The sequence below is a fragment of the Rhinichthys klamathensis genome, unplaced genomic scaffold (assembly GCF_029890125.1).
Source record: "Rhinichthys klamathensis goyatoka isolate OS25496 unplaced genomic scaffold, OSU_Roscu_1.1 h1tg000364l_1, whole genome shotgun sequence".
Classification (NCBI taxonomy): Eukaryota; Metazoa; Chordata; class Actinopteri; order Cypriniformes; family Leuciscidae; genus Rhinichthys; species Rhinichthys klamathensis.
In genome coordinates this window covers 23,844-45,324 of record NW_026606873.1, presented here as the reverse complement: position 1 = coordinate 45,324, position 21,481 = coordinate 23,844, and the positions used below count along the sequence as shown (strand labels likewise).

General features: G+C 38.5%; 1 protein-coding gene and 2 non-coding genes across 3 annotated transcripts; 2 read left to right on the top strand and 1 right to left on the bottom strand.

Moving 5' to 3' along the window:
* Positions 1-130, top strand: LOC130069393 (small nucleolar RNA SNORA17). Its single transcript, XR_008803756.1, has one exon. It is a non-coding gene; the product is annotated as a small nucleolar RNA SNORA17 (small nucleolar RNA).
* Positions 131-3,932: 3,802 nt separating this feature from the next.
* LOC130069392 (small nucleolar RNA SNORA17) lies at positions 3,933-4,015 on the top strand. Its single transcript, XR_008803755.1, has one exon. It is a non-coding gene; the product is annotated as a small nucleolar RNA SNORA17 (small nucleolar RNA).
* A 2,863-nt stretch (positions 4,016-6,878) lies between these two features.
* Positions 6,879-16,352, bottom strand: dipk1b (divergent protein kinase domain 1B). Its single transcript, XM_056233252.1, has 5 exons — positions 15,773-16,352; positions 12,065-12,199; positions 11,042-11,149; positions 10,493-10,669; positions 6,879-8,293 (listed from the first exon to the last, which is right to left on the bottom strand). Exons 1-5 carry the CDS (start codon positions 15,836-15,838, stop codon positions 7,481-7,483), a joined length of 1,299 nt encoding a protein of 432 aa, XP_056089227.1. The 5' UTR covers positions 15,839-16,352; the 3' UTR covers positions 6,879-7,480.
* Positions 16,353-21,481: the final 5,129 nt, after the last annotated feature.

Below are 21,481 nucleotides of genomic sequence, written 5' to 3'. Positions count from 1 at the left end.
TTTGCCCTATGAGACGTAACTCTGGCTGTGATGCCACTGTTGTGCCAAAAGTGGGCAGAAAGAAACTGGCTTGTGATCGACCCTGCTGTCCTGCATGGTGGACCTGGGGCTTGGAACGAGGCCGGATAACCCAACCCAGACCTCAGTGTGTGTTAAAGCCCATTAGTCTTAGTCTGTTAAACTCTTTCCAAATACTCCATTATCCTCTTAAATTGTTTTTGTATTTGAATATTCTAGATTCTAACTGTGCTTCATGAACTCAAGACAGACACGGAATGGATGAAGTGGAGCTCCATTAACTTGTGACTTAAAGTGCCCCTATTATGCTTTTTCAGATATTACAGTTGTGACCAATCACAACAGACTGGGCCATCTGACCAATCAGAGCAGAGTAGACCAATCACAACAGACTGAACCCTCTGACCAATCAGAGCAGAGTAGACCAATCACAACAGACTGGACCATTTGACCAATCAGAGCTGAGTAGACCAATCACAACAGACTGGTCCATCTGACCAATCAGAGCAGAGTAGACCAATCACAACAGACTGGTCCATCTGACCAATCAGAGCAGAGTAGACCAATCACAACAGACTGGTCCATCTGACCAATCAGAGCAGAGTAGACCAATCACAACAGACTGGTCCATTTGACCAATCAGAGCTGAGTAGACCAATCACAACAGACTGAAGCATCTGACCAATCAGAGCAGAGTAGACCAATCACAACCGACTGGTCCATCTGACCAATCAGAGCAGAGTAGACCAATCACAACAGACTGGTCCATCTGACCAATCAGAGCAGAGTAGACCAATCACAACAGACTGGTCCATCTGACCAATCAGAGCTGAGTAGACCAATCACAACAGACTGAACCATCTGACCAATCAGAGCAGAGTAGACCAATCACAACAGACTGGTCCATCTGACCAATCAGAGCAGAGTAGACCAATCACAACAGACTGAACCATCTGACCAATCAGAGCTGAGTAGACCAATCACAACAGACTGGTCCATCTGACCAATCAGAGCAGAGTAGACCAATCACAACAGACTGGTCCATCTGACCAATCCGAGCTGAGTAGACCAATCACAACAGACTGGTCCATCTGACCAATCAGAGCTGAGTAGACCAATCACAAATGACTGAACCATCTGACCAATCAGAGCAGAGTAGACCAATCACAACAGACTGGTCCATCTGACCAATCAGAGCAGAGTAGACCAATCACAACAGACTGAACCATCTGACCAATCAGAGCAGAGTAGACCAATCACAACAGACTGAACCATCTGACCAATCAGAGCTGAGTAGACCAATCACAACAGACTGGACCATCTGACCAATCAGAGCAGAGTAGACCAATCACAACAGACTGAACCATCTGACCAATCAGAGTCTACTCTGCTCTGGTCAGAGTAGACCAATCACAACAGACTGGTCCATCTGACCAATCAGAGCAGAGTAGACCAATCACAACAGACTGGACCATCTGACCAATCAGAGCAGAGTAGACCAATCACAACAGACTGAACCATCTGACCAATCAGAGCAGAGTAGACCAATCACAACAGACTGGTCCTTCTGACCAATCAGAGCAGAGTAGACCAATCACAACAGACTGAACCATCTGACCAATCAGAGCAGAGTAGACCAATCACAACAGACTGAACCATCTGACCAATCAGAGCTGAGTAGACCAGTCACAACAGACTGGACCATCTGACCAATCAGAGCAGAGTAGACCAATCACAACAGACTGAACCATCTGACCAATCAGAGCTGAGTAGACCAATCACAACAGACTGGACCATCTGACCAATCAGAGCAGAGTAGACCAATCACAACAGACTGAACCATCTGACCAATCAGAGCAGAGTAGACCAATCACAACAGACTGGACCATCTGACCAATCAGAGCAGAGTAGACCAATCACAACAGACTGGTCCATCTGACCAATCAGAGCAGAGTAGAACAATCACAACAGACTGGTCCATCTGACCAATCAGAGCAGAGTAGACCAATCACAACAGACTGGTCCATTTGACCAATCAGAGCTGAGTAGACCAATCACAACAGACTGGTCCATTTGACCAATCAGAGCAGAGTAGACCAATCACAACAGACTGGTCCATCTGACCAATCAGAGCTGAGTAGACCAATCACAACAGACTGAACCATCTGACCAATCAGAGCAGAGTAGACCAATCACAACAGACTGGTCCATCTGACCAATCAGAGCAGAGTAGACCAATCACAACAGACTGGTCCATTTGACCAATCAGAGCTGAGTAGACCAATCACAACAGACTGGTCCATCTGACCAATCAGAGCTGAGTAGACCAATCACAACAGACTGAACCATCTGACCAATCAGAGCAGAGTAGACCAATCACAACAGACTGGTCCATCTGACCAATCAGAGCAGAGTAGACCAATCACAACAGACTGAACCATCTGACCAATCAGAGCTGAGTAGACCAATCACAACAGACTGGTCCATCTGACCAATCAGAGCAGAGTAGACCAATCACAACAGACTGGTCCATCTGACCAATCCGAGCTGAGTAGACCAATCACAACAGACTGGTCCATCTGACCAATCAGAGCTGAGTAGACCAATCACAAATGACTGAACCATCTGACCAATCAGAGCAGAGTAGACCAATCACAACAGACTGGTCCATCTGACCAATCAGAGCAGAGTAGACCAATCACAACAGACTGAACCATCTGACCAATCAGAGCAGAGTAGACCAATCACAACAGACTGAACCATCTGACCAATCAGAGCTGAGTAGACCAATCACAACAGACTGGACCATCTGACCAATCAGAGCAGAGTAGACCAATCACAACAGACTGAACCATCTGACCAATCAGAGCAGAGTAGACCAATCACAACAGACTGGTCCATCTGACCAATCAGAGCAGAGTAGACCAATCACAACAGACTGGTCCATCTGACCAATCAGAGCAGAGTAGACCAATCACAACAGACTGGACGATCTGACCAATCAGAGCAGAGTAGACCAATCACAACAGACTGAACCATCTGACCAATCAGAGCAGAGTAGACCAATCACAACAGACTGGTCCATCTGACCAATCAGAGCAGAGTAGACCAATCACAACAGACTGAACCATCTGACCAATCAGAGCAGAGTAGACCAATCACAACAGACTGAACCATCTGACCAATCAGAGCTGAGTAGACCAATCACAACAGACTGGACCATCTGACCAATCAGAGCAGAGTAGACCAATCACAACAGACTGAACCATCTGACCAATCAGAGCTGAGTAGACCAATCACAACAGACTGGACCATCTGACCAATCAGAGCAGAGTAGACCAATCACAACAGACTGAACCATCTGACCAATCAGAGCAGAGTAGACCAATCACAACAGACTGGAGCATCTGACCAATCAGAGCAGAGTAGACCAATCACAACAGACTGAACTATCTGACCAATCAGAGCAGAGTAGACCAATCACAACAGACTGAACCATCTGACCAATCAGAGCAGAGTAGACCAATCACAACAGACTGAACCATCTGACCAATCAGAGCTGAGTAGACCAATTACAACAGACTGGACCATCTGACCAATCAGAGCAGAGCAGGCTTTCAGAAAGGAGGGTTTAGAGAGACTGGGTCATTTAATAAACTGTTTCAGACATTGTGAGAAAAAGGGTGATGCTGCAATGTATATTAGGAGAAAAGTAAAATGTTTTTTTTATTACCTTGAATGCATGTAAACCTGTTGTAGGAGCCTCCATAACAACATTAGGAACCTTTAAAATAGCATAACAGAGGCACTTTAACACAGTACCCTGAACAGAGGTCAGAGGTCGACTGCAGAAAGCTGGACTAGTAAGTTTTCCTCCTCCAGTAAACACACAAACACACACAGAGAAAGTTGTTTTTGCTCCTCGAGGCGTTGCAGCACAGCTAGATGTGCCGTGCCTGTGTCATGAGGCGCATAGAGCAGAAGGGCGCCATAAATTACTTTGTACACATTATTCCACAATGCAAAGAATGAGTCCCTGTTTCAAGGGGGATTTTCTAAAATGATCTTACAGACCTGACAAACAGTTTGAATAATAGACCAATCTCTAATCTTTTCCATTTCCAAACAACTTTGCATGACTGTCATGCTGTTATCTGCAATATGTTTAGGTTTTAATTTATTCAAATTCAGATAATCAGCTATTTTGAATTGAATTAAACGTTTTCAAAAAGAAATCAGTAGAGCAACAACAAAAAAGTCTCGGGATTCCTGCTGATGAAACCGTATGATTTTGTGTGAAGTGTGTTGTGATTTTTACTTTCTCAGAAATGGATCTTTGCTTCAGTCTTTATTTTGCTTTAATAATTTCAGATACATGACAAATCATACGGAACGAGTCAGCTGATAGAAACATTTTCATCTGCTGTGTGCCACGTTTGTCTGACTCAACTGAGGTTGTTGATCTCCACCTGCTCTTTGGGCCAGCTGAACAAGATCACATGACCATCACCCACAACATCCTTCATTCTGATTGTTTTAACGAGCCATAAATTGTACAATTGTTTTCACTCGCATCAATAATCCAGTGTCAGTTTATTCAGTTTAATCCACAGTGAACTGGTCATTATCACAAAATAAATCTGTCTTTTTTTCTCCATAATTGATCATGAAAAAAGTAAAAGTTTGGGGTTATGAAGATAAAGTTTAATTCTGCAAGGATGCATTAATCACTGTAAGGCATTGTTTTAAAACATTCTATTTCAAATAGATGCTGTTCTTGCAAACTTTTTATTCAATATTGATAATAAGAAATATGCAATTCAGCATATTAGAATGATTTCTGAAGGATCATGTGACACTGAAGACTGGAGTAATGATGCTGAAAATTCAGCTTTACACAGTAACGGAAGTTCACATTTTAAATATGATATGCTTTAAGTACATGTAAAATATGCTTTAATTAATATCTGCATCTAGAGTCAAATTATTGATTTTTTTGGGAACTAATAAAACAAGTCTAAACTTTAGACTAAAGTCTTCTGATGTGAGAATTTTTTTGTCATACAAATATTGAAGGAAATAAATTTAAATAAATAAATAACAGCTTGTTTGAGTTTTCAGTCTTTGTCAGTCCAGCATGGGAATTTACATGTTTTGCTCCTGTTAGTAACGCATCCCTTTAAAGGAGAGGTTTTGGGAGGCCTCCTTGACTAATATATGCAGATTCCTTGTTTCTTTCTAAAGGTCAGGTAAAAGGATACGTGCATTTGGGTTTGACCTCCAAGAGCTGTACTTTTTGTGCCAGTACTTCACCCAAAAAACATTTAATAAAACACACGTACGCACAATTTGAGTTTCAAACATTTACTAATCATTGAATAATAGTTGAACAGAATGATGGAGGTAAAATAAATAAATATTTAAGAGCCTCAACAAGGCCAGATGCTAATAGTGCTGCTCTCCATACAGAGACACAGAATAAAATAAGAAACATGACTTAATAGTACATAAAATCACTTCATTCAACAACATGAAAAGCCTAGCACACACTAGAAGACAAAAGCTTGTTGCCCTTTCGAAATCAACTCTCGCATAGGTAAAGTATGTGTTTGAATCTGTGTAAGAACCACATTTCAGGATTGTTCCCACAAAGCCAGGCATCTTGAAAGTAAAAAGAAGAAAACAGGAGTTTTTAAATGTGCGCTTGGTCAATGTAAATACTCAGAGATGTACTTCCTGTTGGTTATCCGTGAAATGTGCACGTCGTTTAGTGTTAATGAGATGCGAGATGTTTATAAAAGTGTCTACTGCGAGTTAAGTATAAGTGTTTACAGTATGCACACGCACTTTCAGGTTTATATGCAAACATGTTTTACATACCTGCACATACAGTCACTAGACCGTGATTCCTCAAACTGTACTTTGTTCAACACCATATTGTTTAATGTTAAAGGGATAGTTCAACAAAATGAAAATGCTGTCAAAATTTGCTCGCCCTCAAGTTATTCCAAACCTGTATGTTTCTTTGCTCTGTTAAACACAAAAGAAGATATTTTAAAGAATGTTGGCAATCAAACAGTTGATGGACGCATTGACTTCCATAGTAGGAAAAAAAATACTATGGAAGTCAATGCCTACTGTCAACTGTCTGGTTACCAGCATTATTTAAAATATCCTCTATTGTGTTTAACAGAACAAAGAAACGCATACAGGTTTGAAACAACATGAGGGTGAGGCGAGTAAATGATAACAAAATGTTTATTTTTGGGTGAACTATCCCTTTAATAGTAATCATTTTCCAAACACATTCATACATAAACCCACATACCCTGAGAAACACAGTAAGTAATCTCACCGTTCAAGCATAGCAAATCCCATCACAAATGCTTCAGACCGCTCAGAAAAGGAATATCCTTCCTGTAAAACTACAACATGAGATAAAGCATCCTCCTAGAATACACACACACCAACACACCATACACTCTGTAAAAAGACATAGGCTATATATAACCTTTACTCATTCCATAACTCATACTCATTCCAGTGTTGACGTCTTGGTTGAGTTGCAGGTTTTGGCATAGAGTCTGGCATTGCGTGTCTTGCTTAAGGGTATTACAGTTGTAGAGCAAGACTGTCCTCTTGCAAACTCTTTCCTTGGGTTACTAATTAATGGAATCAACCTTTTATCTTTGTGCTTGCAGCCCCAATCCTTTTAACCAAAAGTTCACCGAGCAGAACTCAAGGTTTTGGGAAGGGGTTTTGCATGGTCAAAGAAAGTCCTCCAGTTGTCTTTGTTCCCAATTAGACTCTTAACTTCACCTTGGAAATTTCAGCCAAAGGAAAGAGACAGTTCCAATAGTTTTTAAATGGGTTTTTCTATAGCTTTAAAGGGGTTTCAGATGAATCAAGTAAAATGAAACCTAGTAAAATAGAGGGTGGGGATGTAGAGCAAGACCAATCTCTCAGAAACTCTCCTTATCTCCTTTCCTTGGTTTACTTCTACTTGGAATTGACCCTACTATTATTGTGCTTGCAGCTCAGATCCTTAACCAAAAGTTGACCAAGCAGGATTCAAAGTATAATTTGGGAAGGTGTAGTAGCACAGTCAAATGTCCTCCAATTGTTTTTGTTCCTTACTGGACAGTCTTACTTCACCGTATAACTTTTGGGCAATGGTGAACAAAAAAGTCTTCCGAAGGCGTTTCTATAGGATTAAAGGATCTTTAATTGATTCGCTTGATGAAAATATTAGGTGGGGATGTATGCCCTTTCTGAGCATACACTATATTCTCGCTCAAAGACGATTGATGTTCGACAGATTTTAAGTCCATAGTAGCTTGCAGAGTTCAGCTATTCTGTTGGCCCCTTCAGAGGCTGCTGTGCCGACCCCACTTTCGCTCTCAGGAAGTCTCCAATTCTCCTGCTCTTCGTTGCCTTTCTCTTGATCATCCCTATGTTGGTCTCAAGAGTACTTGGTATTCGAGATCTTCTTCCACAGTAGTGTTTTGAGGTTGTTCAGAACAAGGGAATGATGCACCTCCATCTGCGAGGCAAGCCCGCTGAGAGTCACACAGGTGCGTAGCTGTTTCTCCAGGTCCTCCCTCAGGTCTGATGGTGCTCCGAAGAGTAGGAAGTCTTGCAGTAGCGCGCACACCTTGGCCAAGTTGGGCTGCACCACCTCCACATTGCACTGCCTTGCCAATCGGTCGCACGTCGCAGTGCAATCTCGCCCGTAAGTGCAGTCGGCATTTGCCTCGCAAGTTCTCCCTCGCAGGAACCCCTTGACGGTTGCCTCCGATGCTACGCTCTGAAGGTCAGCCATTTTGAAGTCATAATTTGCATTGTAGCCAACCCTTCTCGGGCTTGCATCACATATGTAGAAGCTTCCGTAAACGCCATGAAACACCTCCTCCACGAACTCTAGCAGACCGATGGTTATTCGAGCCCTGCGGGGCCACGCAGGAGCGAGCCACTGGTTTAGAGCGACACCCAGCGCCTCAGGAAATACTGGCTGTAGCCAACCAGGCACCTCCAGCCTGAAGAGGGCGCTGTGTGCTACGTGTTCGGTCACGTAAAGGTCTCCACAGAAGCCCAGCAGGTGAGGAGCATGTTCTTTATCCTGCAGTGCCACCATCAGAACAAATTCATTGATCTGAAGCAAAGCCCACACGGATTTCGCCTCTGCTAATGAAACTTTGCCATCACCGTTGACATCAGCTAGAGAAATCACACGGGTTACAAGGGTGCCAAGAGACGACTGCTCTCCAACACTGTCCTGTGAAGGAATGAGAGGAGAAAGGGAAACATTTAGGAGCGGGGAAGTATTCACTGTAGAGAGCATTTTATTGGAGAAAATCTTAAAGGGGGGGTGAAATGCTATTTCATGCATAGTGAGTTTTTTACAGTCAAAGAGTTGGATTCCCATGCTAAACATGGACAAAGTTTCAAAAATTAAGTTGTACATTTGATTATTTCTGTTCTCAAAATACTCCTTCCTGGTTGTCACAAGTTTCGGAAAGTTTTTTCCGAGTATGGGCGCCTATGACGTCAGATGCGCCGGAATTTCCTTATATGGTCCTAAGGGCACTTCTCTCGGAAGGGCGCGCGAGCAGCTGTAGAGCGATAGCCGTAACCTATGCCCATCAAAGCGCTGTGCATCGGCTGCGCTGCAATATGTCACCAAAGAAGTGTGTTTTCGGTTGCCAAGGCAAGACAACACTGCACAGATTCACAAAGAATCAAGCGTTAAGGGACCAGTGGATGGAGTTTGTTTTTCCAGAACATCAACACAGTTGTGCAAGTGTTCTTGTTAGTTCCATGCATTTCGAGGATGATTTTTTTATAAACAAGGCCCAGTTCGAAGCCGGATTTGCTAATCGTTTAGTTCTCAAGGATGGAGCAGTCCCAACACTAAAGGTTAACGGTCTTGCATTGGAACCGCAGGCGGTGAGTAGAACTGCTTCAAATATCTGTGTGTGTCTATCGGCGTGTTAGCTCCTCGGTACAGCCTATCTTTCTTTTATAAATATAATAAAACTAAAGACTTTTTGGAGATATGATGGATGCAATATTACTCTATAGGTACTCAAGATTAACATGAGATTGACTGAAACTGAGTGTTTCATCCCCCCCTTTAATATGCATTTATGTACGAGATAGTTAAAAAAATGTGGGATTGTTTTTCAGTAAAGAAAAAAATAAGTAATTAATTTGCCAATTTTAGGTGTACACTAACAAACAGATTAGCTACCGACTTCATGATTACCAAGTCGGTAATGAAATTTAAAAAATTTCACGATACCAGCATTTCCCTCAAGAATTTTGAGCGCTGTTGAATGGATTCTTAAACACCTCTGATTGGCCATTGCATTCACACGCTCAACATATATGTCTCTGATTGGCTACAATGATAAACGCTTCAAAAACATGTCTTCACCGAGCGCTTACACGGATACACACGGGAGCATTTGAAAGCAGGCGTCTATCAGCAGATCCCTAATATTTTCACTGATAGACAGATCTGCCTGCTTTCAAACACTCCCATGTGTATCTGTGTAAGCACTCGGTGAAGACATTGTTTTTGAAGCCTTGTTCATTGATTGTAGCCAATCACAGACATATATGTTGAGCGTGTAAACACAATGGCCAATGAGAGACATATGTTGAGCGTGTGAACGCAATGGCCAATCAGAGGCGTTTAAGAATCCGTTCAACATCGCTCAAAATGCTAGAGGGAAATGCTGGTATCTTCACATTTTTTATGCATTAACATTAACAGACATGGACTAAAAGCCACAAAACGTTCATTATTATTTCATGAGAAGTTTAAATGACAGTCTTTATCAAGTACACATGTATGCGTGTATTCTGAAGTGTGCATGGCCATTTACAGCATTTGTGTGGGTTGTGTTTAAGCGTGTGTGTTTGTTGTTCTCCCCTGTGACACTGAAAGTGAGTGTATTGTTCTGGCTGTGACCTTTTCAAGCTCCTTCAGTTATTTTTGGCTTCTCTTCCCTGTTACCCCACTCCCTCCCCTGCTCTCTCTCCATTTTCACCCTTCTACAAGAGAATAAGGAACAGCCGAAAGCTTAGAGAGGCTTAGACTGTCTTTAGCTCAGTTTCTGCTTTGCTCTGCAGGACATGAACATCTCAAATATCAGTCACAATTAGGGCTGGGAGATACAGCGAATATTCTTCATATATTCCTGATCATTTGAATGGTGATTTAATTGAATCAATATTGAAAATCGTGCCATTAAATGTTAAACTTAAACAAAGATGGCATTAGAAATGTCTACACCACAACAATTCAAGTTCTAGATAAAGATGTAAAGTTCTAGAATTTAAGGAAAGGCACTTTAGAACTCTATGAGCATTAAACTGGTTTCTCTGTCAACTGCAGGTCTGGTTTACTGTGACATTTGCTTTTAATGTGAAAAATTGACAATAAAGGAGGTATAGTAGATGAAGAGACCTTGAGGAAGGAATGCAGCATCGCTCTGAATTCATCCATGGATGTTCCGCGGGTGGGTTTATCATAGAGGTTGTTGTCATGCAGTAGTGGAGTGTCAGGATCCGTTTCTCCCCTCATGCTCTCTTCAATTCCACACTTCACCAACAAGGCTTTCTCCTTCCACACAGCACTGTACACCTGCACCGCACACAATATATTAACGTGTGTGACAGATATATAAGCCTATTTAGAACCATAATTAAAAAAAAATGAAAAGAAAAAAATAATTAATAATACAAATTTCAATAAATCAAATCAAATAAATTCATTTAAAAATGTAAAAATAATATAGTAAAAAATATAACATTGCAGTATAGGAAAAATCACCATTGAGGATAATGCATATATATATATATATAAAAAAAGGTGAATATAAAGTAAAGTCCAGATGTATTGCCTCGGGAGAAAAATATGTTTTTTTTTTGTTATGGAAAATAAATGTGATGCAAAAACCTGGAAATTATCATTTCTTATTTATTTTCTTTAAGAATCATCCATGTATGTGTTTACCTGGTGTGTTGGTGACGTTGAAAGACAGTGTTGAAAAGACAGCGTTTTCTCCTCGCAGAGAGACTTACACACTGACCCCGAGATGATGCCTCTGCGGTAATGGTCACACTAAAACACACACACACAGGAAAAGGACAGGCATTAACCACAAATGCTACATACTGTAAATACTATATCTTGCCATCTATTCTCAATTTAACAGCCTTGTTTCAGGAGGACAAACCTGCCAGTTAGAGGACAGACGGATCATGATGTTATGATGGATTGGTGCTTGGGCAGATAATGACCCACAAATCACTCTAAAGGCAGCGTATTACTTCTCCTTTCTCTTCCTTCTCGCTTTCATTTCTGACACAGTATCTATCAAAGTGGCTGTCAACATGCATGTTGCAAAACAAGAGCTGAAAAGGCCTTTCCTTTCTCTGAGTCTAAACTATAACCGTGACACACAGATATGTACAGACGTGTATTCAAACATCCCTTTGAGAGGCGCTGAAAGGACTGGCAAATTCGTTTAATACAAGACGGTGAGTAGATGAGATCATTTTTTAGTGTACTATTTTTTTTTAAGGAAGAATATGTGAATATTTTACATCCTGTAGCTGAATATAGAATTTGTGATTAAACTCAATCACACCGCATAATTAGCCTACTGTTACAATAAAATATAGAATATTTAAATGTGGGTTCTATAACAGCATAATTATGAACTGCCAACTCTCTCGCTTCCTCCTTTTAATTTTCCAGTTTCAGCAGTTACTGTATGTGCAATGACTTCCTGTCAGTGACTAATACTAGGGGGCAAAACAGCATAAATATACCCCATCTGTGTGTATGTACTGTATGAGATCGCACTGAGGTGTTTGTCCATCATCCTGAATCATCATAAGACTCTTACTCTCTCTGTCTTAAGTGGCAAATCCTCTCTATTCTATGTTGATTCCACCTAAGTGGCAGGGAGTGGGGCTCATGGGAAGAGATGTCCAGCTCAACTTATGCATTATGGAGGATGCATGGACTTACGATGAGCATGGTACAGACGTGTCCTCTGCAGAGCTCTGAATAAGAGGAATACTGCATGTAAATCACCCAGCTGGCCACCAGAATCCCAAACCACGCCACCAACAGGTACTTGACCTTTACTGCAGGTAAGCGGGACTGAAAGAAACATAAATATACACTCAACAATATTTCACATGACATATATAAGCTCTTGTTTACATTACATTTTTGATTCGATCTTATTTCCAATTTCATATGTGGAAATAAATTGGATAAATATCAGAATTTTTCAATGTGCAGTGTAAAAAAAAAAATCATTATTTTTGTAATATCATCTTAACTCAACCTTTGACGTACTTTGACTATATATCATACAATAATTTATAACCATTTCTTTCTTTCCTTACAATAAATATATTAAGTATTACACAGAAAGGTCAAATAGTTGAAAAATAAGCTAAATGTAATATTTATTGATGTACATAATGAATCTTAATTCAACTATTGTCATAATTTTATGATATACAGGCAAATTATTTAGAATAATTTTATTTACACAATAACTACATTAAGTATTACACAAAAATGTGCATATAAAAATACGGATGCAAAATGTAATATTCATTTAAATATATCTTTCTTTTTAAAATGCATTTCAAATTTAAATTTTATATTTATCGATGTGCATTAGGTCTCAAATGTTTTGCTTGGAACAGTGAAATGAAGACTGGAAGTCCAAATGTTTGTTTTTCATATAAGAAAAAAAATATTATTAAATTACATGTTGAAACCTGATGATGACATTATGATGAATATGCCAGGGTGGAGTGTTTAATGCAGGATTTGTGCCACATTTAAAAGGTCATTTGAAAAACTTTTTTGATTTGAGCAGAAAATCTCAATAGGGCAAGTTTGCTTGTGATGGAACTATAGCTTTGCTACTTTGAGAAAGAAAGCAACAGAGAACGATTTGATTGGTCATTAGCATGTGTCCTAACAAGATTAAACATCTTCTCTTGGACAGTTTTCAGGTGTAAAAGGGCACTGCATGCCGAAGGCAGCAACTGTTCTCTGTGCTCGAGTGTGAAAGTGAGTGAACACACATATCTGATTACTGCCTGTTGATGACAACTGTTATTAGACGCCTAAATTCACTCTGTGTGTGTGTTCTCTGAAAACAAGGCCTGAACAAGCAATCCAAAAAATTCAGTTTTTAAAATACATTTGTGTCATGCAAAAATATGCACTGAATTTTTCATTGAAAAATAAACATTATGTAATCGTTTACTCACCCACATGTTGTTCAAAACTCACATGAACAACATTGCAATTGAAATGACATACAACTAATGAGGCTTTCAAGCTTCAAAAAGCATGCAAAACACCATACAAGTATCACAAAAAAGGTCATATGACCACAATCATGAAAAATTCTGAAATCTCGTCCTGACACCTGCATTTCACAAAAGTAGAGATGTCGAATGCATGAACGATTCATTCTTTTGAGTCAAATCTTTTCAATGAATCTATTGATCTCAATACCAGCCTGAGTGATTTATTCACAAATTGACAACAACAGACGCCCGCATTGACAAGCTCTTGTGTGAGGGGGTTATGACAGGGTGACCAACTAGTCCTGTTTTCACGGCCTGTCCTGGACGTTTTTTATAAAGTGATGAAAATGTCCTGGTTTTCAAAAAACTGAAGGAGGATGAGGAAGAAAAACAGGATAAAGAGAAAGAAAACTAAAGATATAAATATATTTTGTTAGTTCATTTTTGTAAGTTTGTGAGAGCTATTTTTGTTCAATTTGGAGGTATTTCTTTTAGTTATTTAATATTTTAATATTTATTTTTCTAATACAGAAGAGACATTATTTCTATCATTATTTCATTCATTATTTTTGAAACCTGTCATAATAAAACATGTTGAGTAACCTCTGAGAAGCCTATCTGAATTTGTGTCTTGTAATATAACCATTTTCTATCCATACAGAGGTGGCATAGCCTACTTTAAATGTATTGAAATTATTAAGGCATCTTTGAATAAACTCCGAGTATCATTTGAGTATCTCTTTGCCGGGCCGAGTGTCCTGGTTTTTGGTAATCAAAATATGGTCACCCTTGGTTATGAGATAGCCACAACTTTGGTTTAAAAAATTACAAAGACATTTTTATCTGTCTTCGGGCATAACTTATGGAAAAAAATAGGGCAGACACTTGACAAAGATGAAACTTTCTAGAGCGCATGTGTTGACCGCCTGCATTTGCGCACGTTATCAAATGGAGTATACTTTGCTAGCATACGCGTAAAAAAACTAAGTATACTTTGGGCTTTAGAATTAGGGTTTAGTTGCATGTAAGTATGCATAATTTATAGTTATATTACTACAGTAACTACATATAACAAACGCATTGTTAAAGTGTTACCAAATTAAATAGTCAGTTCCTTACACATGGCTTCAGAAGACTTGGAATACAGCACACAAGTCATCCGGATCACTTTTACATTTTATTAAGCTTTTGCATCATTCTTGAAGACTGAAAGCCTCAGTTCCCATCCATTGTAATTGCATGGAATAAAACACCAGTAAAGCTCTAGTGCTTTTGTTTAACTTCAGGCTGAATCTCTGCTGTTTTCGTTCTCTTGTCATCTGTGCCATCTTCAGTGCAAGGAGTTGACCTACACAGTTTTAACCGGTCACAGTGTGCACTTCCGCTGAGTGCACTTATGAAAGAGAGATCTTAGTGCGGATTTACAGAAATATTGTCAACATACGGTGTGCATTAAGCATCAGTCGTGTGTATGTGTGTGAGATTAGCTAAAGATGGGAAAACAGTATATTAACTGCAACATTTAAAATGACAGATCCTCTTTCTTATGATTTATGTAACCTTTCTTTTAACAATACAGACGAAGAATGCAATGCATATAAATCAGGAGATTCGGTGATGGTATCAAATGGTCATACCATGTTATATGATAGAACAGGGGTGACCGGGGCTAGTTGTCACACAGACTGTATTTCAGTAACTTAGAAGTACAATTACACAAATGTGTGTTTTCAACAGAAGTTTTTTATATGTTTACATGTTGCCTTTAGCATATTTGCGGTTTCATTAATAAGTGTGCAATATATATATATTTTTATTTTTTACCTTCTTTCTTCTGTGTGTGTGTATATGTATATATATATATATATGAACACTGTTGTTTACATTTTTCTGAAAAGCCTAAAATAGGTTATTTACTGGCAGGTTCCCCCTATAAGTGGGCATGGTGTCACAAAATGTCAACATATTTCTGGGCAAAAATGTTTAATAGCTAACAGAAATTGACTTTCAAAATTAAACCTGCCATGAGAAATGTCAACATATTTCTGGGCAAAAATGGTAAAAATATTTAATAGCTTTACTGTTTAATAGCTAACAGAAATTGACTTTCAAATTTAAACCTGCCATGAGATTAAAATTCTATTAAAATTCATTAGATAAAAATTCTAACTATCCCCGGTTCCCCTTATCATAGAGCTGAATGACTTCCATTTTTATGTCTCATGGTATTTACACAGTATTCATGGTAATGCAATGCCCAGGAAACATATTACCTTGATTAAAAATATGGTGATATACCATGGTACTTTTGTGCTACTGTGTTATTTCAATTCCTTTAAAAGGTTTCCGTAGGAAAATTATTCCCAAACATCGTCATTCGAGTGAAGAAAGTTACCTGTAAACCCTTAGATAAGGGACAGAAGAGCACCAGGTGCACCAGCCTGCGTAAACTCCTCGGCATCTTCACAGTAACACTGATGATGCGCAGCACAATTACAGATTCCTCTCCAAACACGCCGTCACTTTCTCATCTCGTTTTCTCCTTTACAGACGACACGCCAGCGGTGTTCTCCGGCACAATAAAGAGCAAAAATAGTCATTTGCTCTTATTTTATAGCACCGTGCTTTTGTTTCAAGATGCAATCGGCCGTGCGATGGAGAAACATCCCATGCTGGTGGTGCTCAACTCAAGGGCACGCGCGCGCACACGCATACATTTGCACGCGCTGCATCCAGAGACGCGCGAGCTTCAGGCATCATCCTCGCGCGACGAGGTACGACACGGCCAAAGATGCTTTAAAAACTAGCACTGACATTTGCCAGATATTTAGACAGATGTTTGATTCTCCTTAAGATCTGCGCGAATCGTGTGGAAGAGATGGCGTGAGAATGAGAATCACTGACGATCAGCTGGAGATTCGGCCTCTCTGTGACTGCACAAAGCGCCTTAAAGGGGAAGAGACCCTGATTTACACTACCGACAGAAAACAAACAATACTGTCCCTTTAAATACGACTGATTACAATGGAATAAAAATAAGATAAACATCTCTTTAAATGTGATAAAATACATCTATTTCGATAAAAAAAAAAATACATTTAATGTCGTTTTTGAAAAAAGAATAATACAATATAGCCTACTATCCCTTGAATTTGACCACAGACAATAGGATATAATTAAGAGAAATATCCCTTTAAATGTGAAATTTAGAATAGAAAAATATAATAAAATATAATAACAAATTAGATATTTTTTTCGGTTTTAAAATATCTTTAATTTCGCTTTTTTATTTATTAAAAGACAATATAAGAATACCCCTTAAATTTGACCAAAGACAAAAATTATATTGCAATGATATTAAAACCATACATGAGGCTAAATAGAAAGACATTTTGAATAAAATATACATAAAATAAATAATCAACAATATTATATAGAACAAACAAGAATAGGGAATCCCTTAATGGAATAGAATAGAACAGAAAAAGATAAATCTATCATGAAAATCAGCAGTTTTTTGCACATTCGTAAGTACATTTGTAAGTAATTGAAGTGTCAAATGCATTGTTGAATAATAATTCTAGAACATTTATGAATAATAGAAAATGAAACACTTAAATTCAATTAAATTTTAGTTATTATAAGTTAGATATATATCATTTAGAATATCAAGTTATATCAGCGTGCATAAACATTCTTAAATGTATGGCCATAGCGGTTAAAAAAACTGCATTTATTTTGCAGAAGAAATTTTTTTTTTTAGTTGTGCTTTGGAAAACCCAAATGGATGAATATGGCTGTATGTATGAATGGTTCTTTCTCACAACTAAAAAAAGAGAGATTTAATTACCCTATAACTCATTAAACATTCATAGGCTTAAGAGATATAACCAATTTATACGAGAAGGATCTCAAGCTGACTGAAGATGTTATAGCTATCCATTAATAGACAAGGTACTTAGGCTACTTAAAAATATATTCCGCAACAGCAACCCATAATAAAATGAGAAATGACCCTGCACAAGATAATGCTTTTTACAATGAACTCGGTTGGAGAGCTACATAATATGGCAATTTATCTGTTAAAAAAAAATACCTTACTCACCTGCTGAGTATAAAAACACCATCTCCATGTGGCATTTACAATCCCTCAGTTCTCTCCAAAAAGCCAAACCTAGGTTATTGTTTTATTACGAGGTCTGTCGCGTTCTCTTTTTGCCAGCAAGGTTGGAGATTTAGCTGTGTCAACCTTTCTTGCTCGTTGTGAAAACAAACCTATGCCACTCCCACAACATACATGTGTCAAAGTAGCCGGAGCAACTTTTCTCTACAGTATTTACGGATATGACGAGCACAAACAGGTGTGACCAGGGGCGGAGCTAGACTCTCAGTACAGTGGGGGCGGAGCTTCATCATGGGGCCCTCTGCTACCAAGTCATTTTAAAATTAAAACCGTAAAAAAAAAAGTAAAATAACTGATGAATGCATATGTAATAATGTGTCACTTGTTGAGCCAAGTAAGCTTATATGTTAAATAAAACACAAAGGCTATCTCGTTCTTTTCAGAGAACAGTCTGTTTTCTTTCGTTTTGAATTGTTCTGTAAAAGTACACATTTCGAGCTTTCTATAGATATATTACTCAGGTGTGTGAGGCAAGTAGGCCTACTCTGTGTTTCGGTTCATTTATGACTCACAAGACGAGCTCCAGTTCACGCGCCGGAGACTCGGTGTCGTGATTATCTATTGTCGGCTATATTTACTTCTTATTTATTAAATCCAGGCAATTGGTTGATGAAACATTGATTAAAATTAAGATACAATTAATACAAAACGAAATTCGCCTTAATGAATGGCTTTGTACTTTATGTTTGATGTCTCTTGGAAAATTTTAAAGCAGTCTTTCAGTGCCGCTTTCAGAGCGCTCACGTCCGTAACGGGGAACTGTCACGTAACATTGTTTTTCCCTCATAAATGCGAACACGAAAAATAAGACAAAATTTATATTTTGTTCTGTGGAGAGCCAGCCCTTCTTCATCCGGTGGGTAGTATTACTTTTTGTAGCTACTTTTGCCACCTAAAAGTTAAAGTTTTTTTGTGTCACGTCCATGTATTTCCCTCATATTAAATATAAAACGCATGTGTAGACTGATATTTTTCTAATGTCTGGAGTCTGGACTCCTTTATTAAGGAGGATAAACAGACGTTTCAATATATTGGTTTTAAATGCATTTTCTGAATTTACATTTCAATTTTTTTTTACCTCACATGTTACGTCCATAACGCTGGAATTGCCCAATTTTGAAGAAATTATCCTCAACTAGTTTTGTGGTGTAGGGCTATGTATTTTATAATGTTAACTTCAAATAATAGCCTACTAATAGTAATTTAAAAATGTGGTATTGGATTTGGACGGGAAGGATAACGCTGGGAGTTGGAGTGTGTCACGATTCTGCCTTCTCACACACATTTCGGTTTCATATCACATATCAGCCATCATATCTAAAGAAAATGACAAAAAAAGTAACGCACAGTAATTTGGATCAGTAATTTTAATCTGATTACTGGTTTGGAAATAGTAACGCGTTTGGAAATAGTAACGCGTTATTACTCGTTACTGAAAAAAGTTACCGGCATCACTGCTGGCGAGGGCCCCGTTCCTGTCCAGTGACGCAAGATCGGCGGCGTTTGAGGGGCCCCTAATTGGCACGGGGCCCTGGGGCGGCCGCACCCAAGCACCCACGCTATCTCCGCTACTGGGTGTGACGTATGAATGCAATTTCCTGCAAAAACCATCCCGATTATCCCCAAATAAACACTTAGCTTACCATAAAAGGCTTACCATCAGGGAAAGACAAAAACAAGACTGATTGATGATGTATTGACTATATAGTTCATTATATTTTGTTTATTTTGAACGAAAAAAGTGACATACCTTTAAAGTACTGCATGTAAAATGTGCAGGCCACTTTCAGGTTGTTGTTGTTGTTGATTGTGTCACTGGTTGTCCTTGTCTTATGTCAAGCCTTCACATTCCCTCTACAGTTAGGGTTGTACTTGCAGAGGTTTCATCTTGCATGCAGCACAGTGAGAGTGAAAAATTACGATTGCACAGCCAGTGTGTAAAAAGAGTACATTCACTGCAATGCAAATATAGTGTGCATGCTCACAGTGTGCTTAGTTCTTATAATGTGACAAATAGATTACTTAAAAAAAATGTTTTAGTAGTATTTACTTTCTAAGGAAGTTAAAGGCAAAATTATGTGCATTAATTTCTTGCAATTCATGTTACGGACAACAGAGTGCGGTAAAGGTTCATGGAAAATTGTGCCAGAAACAATAAGGAATGCACAAGAAATAGTCCATATCTCTATATAATAAAACAACTCATCTTGCTAAATTTCTGGATAACCTCCCTTATATAAAAGGCCACAGTGTCTCATCAGTGTGGCAACATCTATGGGGACAAAGTTTAGCTCAAAATTGTCACCGTTGCTGGTGATGACATGATGTGCTCCCTTGACCATTACTCTCTGACGTCATGATCGGAAGCAGAAGCTCTCCTGTGATTGGCTGTTTAGCTCAGCTGAGAAAATGTCGATTTTTTTTTTTTTGTATTTTTGTGACATCAAAAGACAACTCTTTCCATGTACTAATCGATAATAAACATAAAGATTGCCGTCACCTTTTAATTGACTCAGAATGTGTTTTGGAGGCAACAATTTTCATATTGACATAATCATAGACCACATATTTGCAGGTATGTTACTAAAGCAATGGCACTAAAATGACGACATAGCCTTTGTCCGGGAATAAACACACACACTGGCCCAGAGCTGTGACTGTGGTCAGGTCACATTTAAACAGCTAAATGACTCTGTGACCACATGTAGCACTGAAGATCTACTGGATCAGATTACACACCCTGATTAATCATTTAATCTTGTTAACTGCAACTCCTTTCATCGGTAATCTGGCTGTTCACTTCTCAACACTTGGCATCATGATTTTTCCTAGCATTCTAAAATGACAAGATACATTTTATGGTAGGCTAAATAGTTTTGCAACAGCACATTGTGCAAATCAAACTATAGGGCTATGGCAGGGTTAATGTACTAAAATATCAATAACACTGTGACTGGTCTATTGAATAACTCGTTTTTATTTTAGTGCACAGGAAGGAGACATTTTTGATATACAACGGATTTTTTCTCTCTTTTTTATTAAAATATCCTTTTTTATTATTTAAACAGCCTATGAAATAACCACAAAGATTTAGAGGAAAAAAAGTATACACAGCATGACGCTTTTTCCAATAGTAATTTACACAGTCAAATCAGATGTAAATACTTTAGTTCAGTGCCGGTGGGATCCGTGCTCTAGACTTGTCCCAGTAACTGGATCGTCCTGTTAACAGTGCTGACCATTTTCATAAGACAGTTACATCCTCAACTGTTCCAGAACGTTCCATTGAGGTATTGAATACACACTCCAAATGTTGCCACAATCTAATATGTTGAGTAAACTGTAGTTTGCAACAAACACACATGACAAGGAAATACAAGCAACCAGTACCCGGAAACACACACATCGGAGGGATTCAAACTTACAGCAAGCTCTTTTGTGCATAAAACAGAGCGTGGGGAAGTCCGAATCATTTGAGAGAATCGGTTCGTTTCAGTGAACTGGTTCAAACAAAATGGTTAACTGGTTTGATCAATTAATCATCACTCTTAGTGTTCTAGTAGCTATTTGTTTAGAAGCCCAGAATAATATTTTTCATACTAACAATGTGTCGTGAACATTTAAAATAAAAAATGTAAAAAAAAATGAATTCTGCTTTTTTTGACACAATAATAACTTAATCATTCAACTACAACAATAAAAACATTGCATTATTATTATTAGCCTACATTTCAGTTATACGTAATTTTTGTCAGTGTCATAAAATGTCTTAAAAGTAACAATATTTTTTATGTAAAACTATGTATTATTGCATATTGGTAATAGTTTTTTTTTTTTTCTTTTGCAGAAAAAAATAAAGTGCCCGTAATATTAACAAATACACTTTTATTTACTTTATTTAGCCCTACTTATATTTAACAG